Source organism: Meleagris gallopavo, chromosome 6 (genome assembly GCF_905368555.1).
Source record: "Meleagris gallopavo chromosome 6, MGAL_WU_HG_1.1, whole genome shotgun sequence".
NCBI classification, from domain to species: domain Eukaryota; kingdom Metazoa; phylum Chordata; class Aves; order Galliformes; family Phasianidae; genus Meleagris; species Meleagris gallopavo.
The window spans coordinates 50033292-50046228 of NC_139409.1; the positions used below are offsets into that span (position 1 = coordinate 50033292).

At 41.4% G+C, this 12937-nt stretch overlaps 1 protein-coding gene across 7 annotated transcripts in view; it reads right to left on the minus strand.

Annotated features, from left to right (window-relative positions):
- GLI3 (GLI family zinc finger 3) overlaps positions 1 to 12937 on the minus strand; it is a 208288-nt gene that overhangs the window by 12686 nt on the left and 182665 nt on the right. For all 7 annotated transcript variants that reach the window (XM_085226712.1, XM_085226709.1, XM_085226708.1 and 4 more), the window contains 2 exons: positions 1586 to 1735; positions 898 to 1062 (listed from right to left, as the gene is read on the minus strand). In XM_085226712.1, coding sequence (XP_085082838.1) covers positions 898 to 1062; positions 1586 to 1735 — 315 coding nt within the window. The remainder of the gene's footprint in view (positions 1 to 897; positions 1063 to 1585; positions 1736 to 12937) is intronic.

Genomic DNA, 12937 nt, shown 5'->3' on the forward strand with positions numbered 1-12937 from the left:
ACTGAAGCAGGTTTTCTCCAGATGCTAAGGATGTGCACATCAGCTAAGCTCTGTACAACACATCTGCATCAAGATACCTGAGCTGCTTTTAAATCTGCATATAGGTTACTTAACAATCGAAATGCCACTGTGAGGAACTGCTAAATTGCTTTCCAGTGGCATTCATGGCAAGCCCTACATCAGTATATATTGTCTAAGAATGTTGCAGTTGTTGAGACAGATGGGACTGCCACAGTGGGTTTGCCTGAAAAGAACAAATTCCCTCTACTGCATCCCTACTCTGTGAGGTTTATTCAGAAAGGAAAAAAAAATAGTAATAGTCCTGAGAAAAGTGAAGAACTCAGAACTTCTAGGGCTCAACTCAAATTTTCCAGCCCCTAGAGACTTCTTTATTCCTGCCAGCAGCTGCTGGAAAGGACATTACAAGATGTTGCAGAGCCTAGGTGGGCAATTTTTGCTCCCCCTCTGCTTGAGGAGTGCAGCAGGCTGTGGTTCCTCTCCTCCTGAGCAAGAGCTGTAGCTCGACAGCCACCAGATGTCAGCACGCAGCAAGGCAAGGTGACACCCTCTGAGGGCTGGACAACCCCACCAGCTCCAGAAGGAAAAATGATTGCAGCATGTCAGCTCAAATCTTCGCCTGGTTAACATGCATGTTTCCACTGGATTCCCCATCAATCCTCCCTCCACTCCTCTCATGCTTAACAAAATGACCTGTAGCTTCTTTAGATCTGTCTGATGTCAAAATAATTGTGCTGATAATTGTTATCCAGTACTCCCTTCAGGTTGCTGAGGATTTCTATGGCTGTCCTCCATAACAAACTGCTATGATCACATTGTACATCTAGGTCTGTTTGACTCACAATTTTTTTTTTTTTTTTGGAAGCTATGCTTACTTACCTCATTTGAATGAGTCCTGTTTTGGTGCTTGGCCCTATCGGATGCATTGGAGAAAGCTTTGTTGCAGCCCTCGTGTTCACACACATATGGTTTCTCTCCAGTGTGAGATCTCAAGTGCGTTTTCAAGTTTTCTAGTCTGGAGTAGGCCTTTGTACAACCTTCAAACTGCAGATAAAGAGTATGTCTGGATTAGTTTTAATATTTGGACTTGCAAGAAACAATAAAAGCTGACCCGTTTAAAAACATTCCACGCCTTCATAATCGTGTGCAATGTAGTTTTGTTTTGATTTGTTAGGTTTTAGTTTTAATTTGACCCGTGCAAAATCGTAACAATTCAAGTTCAAATGCTTCCAGCACCATATAAATCTTCTCTTACAGGACAGAACAGCATTCATGTACTTCATCTAAGACAGTCACTGAGTCACTAGGAGACTCGTGGCCCACAGTAACACCCAGATGTAGCTCTGTAAGAGAAAGTGCTTTCAAACATTTTAAGCAAATTTGAGAAAGTTGGCCAAGTTATCCAGTTCCTATCATCTGGACCAGCTGGATAACAAAGCAGACATGCAGTGTCAACTGTAGCAATGTCTGATGGACAGGAGATCAGAGCACACAGCACCTGTGTTGCTCTGCTCCCTACACAGCCCCAGGTCCCTGTCAAAGCCTGAGCTCAGCCTCCTTTACTCACAGTGCATTTGTGTGGCTTTTCCCCTGTATGTCTCCTCATGTGGACCACCAGCATATATTGGGCTTTGAATGGTTTCTGCTCCCTGGAACAGTCCAGCCACCGGCACACAAACTCTTTCTTCTCACCATGTATGTGGTCATTATTTATATGCTGTTTGGATAGAAGGAAGTTTACAGATTAACAGAAACATAACTTTGCCAGCAGCCTTACTGTTGATTTGCATTGAAACAGCATTGATCTTCTAGTAGTAGAAGAACAAGATTATCTGCACTGCAGAAAGGTCACAGCATTCAAACCATACATTGCCCTGGAAGTCCACCAAGGCCATGAACTTGTTTCAAGTGATGTCAGCAGGCTTGGGATCAGGCACCAGAGATACGAGCTGTTAAACGGGTCCTGGAGAATTTCATGCACAGCACCGCTTCACCATTGAGTAATGTCTTCTCAGATGAGAGAAGTCTACTCAAGTGCCACTCAACACTAACAACATTTACAAAACCAGGCCTAAAAAAATGAGCTCCAACCTCAGAAATCAACACAACTGCTAAACCAAGTTTTGATCAAGTCTTCTCAGTCCCCCACTCTCCTTGTTTTCTTTCAGTATTGGCCTCATGTATACACTGTGGTAGGGGAGACAAAACTGTACATAGTCCAGTAACCAAAAATTCCATGCGCAGAACCATCCATCAAAACAGATTTTGCCATTGTGAAGTATGGCCTTGCCCAGAAGCCTTTGGGAGAGACACCCAGCCTGGATCCGTAGTCCTAGGCAGCTCTTGTTTGTGAGTGTATCCAGAGACAGGCTAGGGCTGTGTACCTTTTATTCTTTCAGAAAAGTAGCTTGCTCTGTTCCCTTCATCAAGATTCAGTTTGGCAAATAATTTAATTCTCACTGATTATGTTTCTGAGCAGAAAGAATCTGATGAACCAGGGTCAGCCTCAAGTTATTATTATTACTTTTCATGTTTGTTTGTTTTTCAGAAAGCAACAAAATCATCCAATACCCGGACTTGCAAAGGTGCACAAAGATTGGAATTTCAGCAGTTCATCCTCCTGAACTCCCTTTGATAAATCCTGCCTCAGAGATGTCACCGTTCCTGTACTTTCCACCACAGCTTTCTGGTTGTGCCACTAGATGGCTGCATTTCACAGCAAATGAGATTATTCCCATTAAGAAAAACTGCTTTCAGAGTTTATATGTGATCACAGCAAAAGATGAAATCAGTATCTGGTGTATAAGTAGCTCACAGAAAAAGCCAGCCCTACAAAAACTCAGTTGCACATACACACAGAAAAAAAAAAAAAAAAAAAAAAGAGAAAAGATAATCCCAATCATCCCTGAAGTCCTGAAAACAATCAGATAATCAAATATAATCACTTATATTCACAGTTATGCAACATCTCCACGGCAAACAGATGTCGGTTGCCTATAAAAGATGACTGCTCTTTTCTCCTTCTGAAACTTCATTGCTACTTCTTAAAGTTTCTGATGGACAAAGTATATGACCAGAACAAAGATGTGTTGAACAATGCACAGCATATAATCTGCAGTTTACGTTCCAAGTGCCTATCCACATTATGCAGCCCATTCGCATTACACATGGCTGTACCAGAAGTATGCAGATGCCCAGCGTTGTGAAATTAAATCAGAATGGTACAGTGAGATTAATGTGCACTCTTCTGAAAGAGAAAGGGACAAACCTCAACACACTGAAGTAATTCTTGGCCACACCTTCCTGTAAATATTACAGACTATAATCTATGTGGTTAAACCGACATGGCCAAGAGAGAAATTATACACAAATGCTCCTTCCCTCACTCCCTCTTCTGTCCAGGCTCACCAGAGCTGCTGAAAAAGCTTGCCTAGGATGACCTCTGTCTGTCACTCCAGTGGCTCACCTGTCAGCCATCTTGTGATCACCGTCACATCACTGTGCAACTGTGTCACTCCACAGCTGTTGGCCCTGCTCCCTCATCCTGTCACTCCTTTCTGCTCTTGCCACTATCAAACCACTCTTTGCACAGTTCTTGCTCACTGCATTGAAGCTCTAGGAGGCCTTGGAGAGCTTGCCTGCAAAGTCATCTTGTTCTTGTTTAATTCCTTTCAAGGTCCTCATCTTCAGGTAAAGCCTAGAAGAAATAAGCTCACTACAGCTTCTGCTAATCTGTGTAATTTTTAACTCTCATATCACCTCAGTTGCTTTTTTGTTGCATTTCACATAGGAGCAATGTTTCAGCAAACCTACAAAAGTGTCCCAAATACTGCCCTGTATTTGCATTTTGTATAAATACAAATTAGGCTGGTCCAGAAGACCTTGTTCCACTCTAAATGAGCACAAGAGCACAGCAGAACTCAGAAGTGCTCTGGGATAATGACACTCACTGCCTTTATTACCCTGATTGCACAGGACCAGATTCCAATGCCCTGCACACTCACAGTATGATCTGAAAACTGACCAGCCAACTACAGGCACTTAGCAGCACTACACCAACAAAACAGGTACTAGATTTAAAACACTGGGATTTGTTTAGATTTGTTATTTGGAAGAAAACAATGTGCAATATCTAAAATACGCTTAATGAAGAGGAAGGCCTCACTGTGCAAACAACAGCAATTAGAAAAGTTCAAAAGTTTGTGAACTCTGGCATTCAGGTTCATTGACTCACATAATTACGTTTGGATTTTGCATGGTGGTTTTGACTCCCCGGTCTCTATTATGAGAGAAAGTGAATAGTTTTCAGCTTGTAAAACAAAGAACAGTCAGGAATAAGAGTATTATGCAAAGCAGAAGCTTTGGTACAGTACAATGAGGATTTATAGGGTTTCAATTTATAATCTGTTTGTAACCTTATTACACCCATGAAATGTCACATTCCAGGGACTAGATCAGAAGGATATTTTTTTTCCCAGTGAAATTGAATTTTGATGCAGTTTCAGGGTGTGAAAAGGCTTTTCTTTTAATTTGATAGACTCAAACCTGCAAGTTTTACTTATGTTGGTAATCCTTATGACAGTAAATAGCAGCATGAAAGACAACGATATTACTCCCTAGTGTCAGGCTTGCTAACACAAGGCTCTGAAGCACCAGCTCTGTACTATTAAGAATTGGTGACCTGACAAAAAAAAGTCCCTGATAAAAGCTCAAATTCCACTAGCTATCTCCCATTGCACACAGTTCTGAAAAGCTGCTAAACAGGGGTCATTTGCAGAATTCCAGTCACTTTCATGTCATTTCAATGCTCATTACCAAGCCTCAGTCTGTCCTGGCTCATTTTCTTTTCTTTAAAGAATGTTGCTATTAACATTTGGCTCCAACATGAACAGAGGGAGCTGACCTCTATATCGATTTTGGTTTTAGAATGCCCTAGCTTTGAAGAAGAAAGCTCTTAAATAGATTTCAATTCCAGAGCAAAACCAACAGATTTATTGAAATCAAGGCTGAACTTGGTGTGTCATTTCTACTGGGGAAGCTGGCATCTGGAAGCACAACCTGCAGTGTCTTGGAAGCATAAATGCTTACGTGGTAAGAAATAATACAATTTAAAGAGGGAGCATGCTGAAAATGTGTTCTTATACAGTCAATGCACACCGTGTGCAACTCCACACAGTAGCAGTTGACGAAGTGAGACTGGAGGTGGGACCTATAACTTAATGCTTGATTTCTCTGTGTGTTTTTTAGAAGAAAGGGAATGTATAACCACATCCAAGCTGACTGCTTGATACCCATTAGTTACTCAGTTCATAAACAAAGGCCATTTCTGCTGTTACAAAGTCAAGCAGCAGCACAAAAGCCTACCATTCACATCAGTGGAATGAGTTAGGAACACGAGAACAAGAACGACTGTCACCTGCAACTGTGATTACATCTGTAAAGACAAAGTCTTATTTGAGGGATAAAGCAGAAATCATTGGGCAAACCTCCTGATTCTACTTTCTACTCTGGCTGCACTACCCCAGCACATGCTAGGAAAAAAAACGGAGAGAGCCGCACTGCCTTGGTAATGTGTGGTTAAGAAGGCATAATGTCCGTACTGCTAAAAATTGCTTTCATTTCTATTATATAATTATAATTTTAGGCTTTTCTTAGCCACTCACAGTTATTCTCCTGGAACTATAAATTAAACAGGGGTGCGGTGCTAATTGTCTCCTCACTAAACCTCACTACACACTTCAAACAGAAGGGATGTTTAAAGCACCTTCTAGCACAAATCTTGCCCTGACCTGTGCTGCTGCAGAATAACCCTTAGACCAGCAGGGTTGGCAGCACAGAAAATGAAAACAGACATGGAGAGGCACTGCAGAAGAACAGCTGCTAAGCACAGCTTATCCAGCAGTTGCTCAAGGGAGCTGCACAGGAGAAATGTGCAGAGATTGTGGCCAGCAATAACTCGACAGCACTGAGGCTGGCCTGGAAAGGGATTAGTCATCCCCGACCTGCAAGTCCCACAGGTAACACTCTTGTTTACATGTTTTGCATACAGGATGTAGATTTGTCCCTAAGCTGATGTACAGTTAGAAACAGGAGGGGACCTCCTGGTCACCGAGTTCATTCCTCACTATGGCAAGCCCCATTACACATAATCCCATTCACAAACAAGCTTCATCTTCTAAGTACACTTGTATTCTGCTCTGTCCCCAGTGGGAAGCTGCTCTAGGAACTTGCTCTTTTGTTGGGTAGCAACTCATTTCTAGTTTCAATTTATTCACAGCCAATTTATACTCATTTGTTCTTGTGCCAACACTATCCTTCAGCTTAAACAGCTCTGTTTCCTTGCATGGCTTTTGTCTCCCTCCCTCATCCCAACTAATTTACGGATAACTCTCCTCTCTGCCTGCATTTGCTGGATTAAATAAGCTGGTTCCCTCTGGTCTTCTCTAAGATGACCAAGCCCTTGCTCCTTCTCTCCTTCCCTGCTTTGCCTTGAGGTGTGGAAATCCCTGCCTTCATTTTGTCCCCAAGTTCCTCGTTGTTGCTTTCAAGACTGTGCTAGCCCATTCCAGCTCGGTGGTCCTCTTGGCCCTCTTCTTCATCTGTCCTATGTAAGAGTTCACCTCCATATTTACCTATCCTTGCCCAGGTCTAAGGACAGCTCTCTTTGTGTAGCCAGTTGAGACCACTTCTGAAGCGACTGAGTGCCCTGTGGCTTGTTAATTTATCTCTTCTAAGAACAAACCTTGGGAAATAATAGCTCCCACTACAGTTGTAGAAGAGATGGGGACTTGAGATTTGGAAAAAGTAAGACCTAAATCACATTGAAGTATTTAGGTTTCTGATTCCCACCTAAAGTAGCCACCCCTTCCTGAGTAGCGTGCATATTTTTGAGGTTCTTGACCCACACAGCTTCCTGAGATAGATGAGTGGATGTAAAAAGAGCACCATCATTCAGAAAAGTGACAGGGCAGCACTTCAGGAAATACCCTGCTTGCCTGCTCCCCAGGGATGTGATCCTGGGCTAGTCACTGCTCCTTGCTACCATTTTAGGTAGTAAGGTAACCAGGAGATGACATCAGCCACAGCCCCCACCACCTCATTAACATCTCGATAAACTCCATGATCCATGGCAAGATGGGCAGACAAAAAGCTTTGTAAAGAAGTCAGCATATAAAGGAGGTCCTGGTGAGGTGGGAAATACCTTCCCACAATAGAAATCCTATTGTAAGGAGGCTAAAAAGTGCATTTCAGTAGACCAAGATCCCCAGCAGAGTCTGCAAACGCATTCCCATTGCTGCAATCAAGTTTCTCTCAAACTTTTGTGGCTCCCTGTCAGCACGATGCCTGCATTTTAATCTCCTGGAAAACAGTCCTTTCCCTGCTAAGGATCATTTGTAGGCACAACCAGATTAAACAACCACAAGAGACTAATGTCCGCTTCTTACTGCATGAGTCAAGAGTATGCTTCTGACTTTATGTCCTTAGGGTGACATAAGTATTTCAGTCATTTTCAGTTCCTAAGACAGAAGAAGCACTTAAGCCGCTATAAACCCTTATGGTGGCATAAATGCTTAAGCTGCTTTCAGTTCCTCAAGCCAAGCCAAAGCTATAGCTATACATGAAGAACTCTGCATTTCTGCATAGGCACGTGCCTGTGGAGAAGCTCAGATAGCTATCTCCACTTCGGCTTCCTTTCCTTTGTTCCATTTATTGTTATTCTATAATAGCTTTTGCACTTGTTTTCCATAATTTAGAGAAGATTTAAGAAATAGTGTTGTGACAGATCTCTGCTAATGCTGGTTAGCAACATGACAATTCATACGATCCACTGATCTGGCCCAAAGTAGGTCAGCGCCTCAACTAGTCTAGACACCTTTGCTGAATCAGAATACCCACAGTTAAAATTGGCTGGATCTTAAAACCATGGCAATTTCCTGAGTGTATAATGAATGCACTAGATACTGCGCCTGCACACTGCACTCCTCACCCTGCAGCATTTGATTCCGTCATTCAACCTCAATACTTCATTTTCAGTTTTCCACTATGAATAAATAAAGCCTCCCATTCCTCCTCAGATTTGGTCAAGATCATAAACCTAAATGTGCAGTAATGGCACACCACGTCAGTAATCATGTATTTTGAGGCTACACATATGAGAGGAGTGTAATGTTTTTAACAGTATAACTAAATATATACCACAAATGTTTGTAACTCCAGCATGACTAGGAAAGATTTAGTCATCCCAATCAGAAAAATAATCAAATCACCAAATAAAAGCAGAAAATTGCAAAGTATGTGGAAAATCGGAAATATAACTTATATTATTTTATGAACTTAATATATGAACTCTACGTATGTGACCGTTAATATTTAATTGTATGGAAAAATTACATGTTAGCCAGCATTCCAGCTGAATTTACACTTGAAGCTCGTTTACTGCTGTGCTGGTCTGGATTCCCATCTCCATCACTTGAGAACTGGCAATAGCAGTCAATGAAGAAAGAGAGGGATCAAAATCAGAAGCCTAGCTGAAAAATAATCATGACTTATAACTTAAGACAGCTTGCAGAAGAAAACAGAAGGGATGACAGGTACTAGAAGAGGGCAGCATGGAAAACAATGACTGGAAGATGGAAAAAGTAAGAAAGAAGGAAAGTGAGGGAAAAGAGCTAAGAGAGAATACGGCTTCCATCTTGCACATCTGCACTTGAACATGGCTGCCTATGCTGTAAAAGTCTTCGGAACAGTTCGTGAGGAATCTTGATTCTTGAAATGAGAAACTTTTCCTCTCCTTTTTTCACAGTGTTTTGCAGTGTTTCCACACACATGTGGAGTGCAATGCTAAGTTGCTTCATTTCCTGAGCAGGGAAACTGTCTTTCTAATGTATGTATTCGGCCTCAAGGATGGATTCTGGTGCTGAGTGCTGGCATGAAGCACAACATATTCCCCCATAAGAAATCCCACACGTCCACTATCCCTCTAAAACTCACAGTTCCTCTCCTTTAATAGGGGAGATACATGGTGTTCTGGTTGCATGGAAACACTGAGTTGTTCTGCCCCATAAGAGCTCGCCACCCTTCCTTACCACATCCAACACTTCCGTCTCAATATCTCACAACCTGCTTATTCACCTGCCTCAGTCCAAACAGCCTGGTCTAATGCAGCTTTTCTTGTCTGCAATGTAATGAGAAAGTACCCCATGGGAAGGACAAACCAGCGGGATCCATTCCTCTTCCAAAGATGTAGCAACCAGTTGGGTCAGTATCTGCCTTTGACTGCATCTCCGCCACTGGAAGAAGACCGGGTTTACAGCCATATTTAAAGATGTACTGAAGATCTGGGGTCAGGGCAAGACACAAAAACAGACTCTTCTTGTCTCATGAAGCATAAAACTTCGGAAGCCGGAAGCCAGGAATGCCCAAGGAAAGAGAAAATTCAAGCCAGTAATAATTAAGAAATAATAGCACTTAGTGGAATTTACTACAAGTGCAGGAGTCATCTTCTGATTCCAAATGCTATTTGATTTTATGGGCATGGAGAAGTCTTAATCTCTAAATGTGACACTGTATTAGATGGGAGTATGCTAATTTAAAAGCCAAAATCCAGCAGGACTATTTTCTACTCACCATCCTGTTTCAGCTGAAAATATAGGTCTGATTATTTTTCCTCATTTCATCTTTTTGCACTAACAACAGCAATAAAAGTTCTCAATCTGTAAGTTAATTAAAAAAAATAAAATATTTTCCTTCTCCTTCCCCATTTGTTCTCCTGCAATAAATTCTATAGTTGTCTCTGTTGCCTATCAATAGGTTAAACATATCCAACTTGTGTGTTTAAATGCTAAAGACAGAGAAGTCCCCAAGGATACGTCAATCGTTGGCTCTTGTACAAAGAAAATACTGTATTTTGCTCAGAAGAGCTTTCTGTGGCAATTTAAACACAGTGAGACAGACACAATATCCTGGAGAGAGGAAAACCTGCCTTATTACATTCCTGACCCAAGAGAAAGGATTTGCCCTTAGGACATAAAGAGAATCAGCGGGGAGGAAAAAAAAAAGAAAAGTTATCTAATCCTAAAAATAATGGCAGCAGTTCATAATACAGCATGACCTCCTTTTAATCTCTGATTTAGCAGTTATACAGTATGGATATGATATAATACCAGTAGAGCAAACACAGCTTGCTGGTCAGGCTGAGAACCAATTCCCTTAGACTGCAATCTATGTTTCCAGGTTTTAGACAGCTTTTTGGTAGGCTTTAGGGTATTTTGTGAAGGGAACAGAACTTATGGGATATTGTGAGGATTCCTTCTCAATAACATTACATCTTGTTCTTGTTTCTTTTAATATAGATATACTCACATATACAGTACAGTTAAGTCTGTTAGCAGCAACACGCAGCTCCATCAAGGGCAATGTTTTACAGCTCTCTCTTTATTTCCTGTGTAAGAGCATGGAGCTGTAAAGAAATGGGCAGAAACTACATTTTTATTTCCTAAAAGTGAAAATTTAATAAATGAGATTCTGCCAGAATAAAAAGACAAATGTTGTGGCCATTAATCATTTCACTTTTACAGCAGCAGAATGATGCTTTGACGACTCTCAGCTTTGCTTCTTTTCTGATGTTGCCTTCCATAACTGTCAAAAAATCAAGTGTCATCTCTTTCTTAAAAGTTGCATTCCTGGGAGATTAATAGTGAAAGTGGCATGTAACAGGAATTCAAGCTTTCTTAATTCTTTTTTCCAAATGTATGGAAATAATTTTTCAAAAGGTGCTGCTGAGATAACTGGGCCTTCCAAGTTCCTCCAGCATCAATGCTCTTCCTATATCAGCCTTAGTTGATGAAACAAGGTACTACAGCTACCATATTTTGATGTTATAAAAACAAACAAACAATAAAACCTCCTCCTCCTGGTCCTCATTCTTTGACTTTCCCAAGGACAGGGCTAATTGCATATGTGCCGGGGAGCTGCAGCAAAGAAGTGCATGAACTGAAAGAGAAAACCATGAAGCAGAAACTTAAGACAGCTGTTCTCAAGAAGGAATGTTATGGATATGTCTAAAGGTATGCCCTGCTCTCCTGTGAACTGCTGGTGATGGGGAGAAAGACACTAGGATGACCAAGTTCTTGGGGCATCCACTGTGTAGATACTGGTAAAGTCCTCCACCTTCCACTAGCTTCAGCATCTCTCTTGGTCCTTTTTGTACACATCTGGCTGCATGATTACAGGACTGCCTGAGCATTCATGGATAAGCTGCAACACATGAGCAAAAAAAAAAAAGCCTTTTGCTGCAGGGTCATCCCTTTTTTATAAGGCAGTCTGGAAGGCAGAACCCCATTATAAGCTTTACCTTCATCATGAGTTCGTATGTGCAGAAATCACTTGAAGAAAAATGATTTTAACTACTCGTGTTTGGCCCACTTTGCTTAATATTTGTTATGCTCTTCACACTTAGGTCCCCAAATTACACCCACATTTTAGCATCACCCGTCTTTTGTGTAAATTAATTTATTTGGCACCTGCAATATAAACCATGAGATTTACAGTTTGCTAAGAGAAAAGAAGAGGAAGAAAGCATGCACCAGTGAAAGAGCATTCAAATAAGGCTCAAAAGGACAGGGCTAGAAGAAAGGCCTCTTGCTAAAGGATCTAAGACCGCATGAAGAAACTGTACTGTTGGCCTTCACAGTGCAGTAGTGACTGAAGATCATCTGCTCCCAAATCCTACCCCTACCCCTGCAGTGATGATCAGCCTGTTCTGCCAGCTTCCCTTCGTTCTTTTCTCCATCTCCTCTCTTCATCACACACACGCACACAAGTTCTCCCCATAGGCATACTGTGATCTGGCTATAGATCCAAAAGATATGGAGTGAGAGGCAAGAACGATTCCTGCCTTCAGGAAAGCTCCATGACATGACAGCAGGGAGGCATGATGCCTCCTCCTGCTGCAAACCTACGGAAGAGGAGTGCTCACTACATGGAGCTTCATTCTCCTCTCTCAGTCCAGTCAAAACAGTAGAGAACAAACAAGGACAGGCATTTTTCTCCAGCTGGACAGGGAAGAGGGTAAAAAACTGTCCTGAAACACAGTGTCTGACCTTCACTATGTCTGACAGTCACCTAGGAACGCTGAACAGAAAATAAGTCTGATACCTTCTAGGAGTGACTGAATATGGAAGGACAGAAAACTACCTGAGGCTCAAACTCAAAATTTTCTGCTTCATGATCTTCCATTTAGGGGTAAAAATTGATTTTGCGTGCAACTGCTACAGAATTTCCACAAAACTCAAGTTAAATCCATTGAAACTCCCTCACAGGCCTCACAGGTGATGTCCAACATGAGCCAGGGCTGACTACCTTCATTGCAATTCTGAGCCCAAACACAGCTTTGCACAATCTTTAACAAAAAACATATCAGAAAAACAGGCCTTAAAATTAATTGAATGAATAAATAAATACTCAAGCAGTTTGCTACAGGTGTTAGTGCAACAGGCTTAAAAGCAAACATATATATATATATATATATATATATATGTTTGTGTGTGTGTGTGTGTTTTTTTCTCACTTAGGAAGTTTACAGTGAATTCCTGCCAGCACTTCCTGAGATAGAATTCATGAAAAAGAGATGTTACATCAAGGTATTTCCTTGTATTTGCAAACAGTATGAAGAATGAAAATGGCACCTCGGTTTTGCAAAAGGTACATCAGCACACACAAGGCAGAAGTACTAAATCCTTCGGAACATTTCCCACATTGCTGCATAAGATATAAATCTACAGTCCTCGTTTCTGCCATAGTAAGCCATCCAACTTCAATAGAAATCAGATCTGCTGTATATATTAAACCTGAAATTAACAATGCTCCTATTTGTTTGGCTTTGATAAATTCCAGCCATTGCTCCTAGGTGAGATGTGCA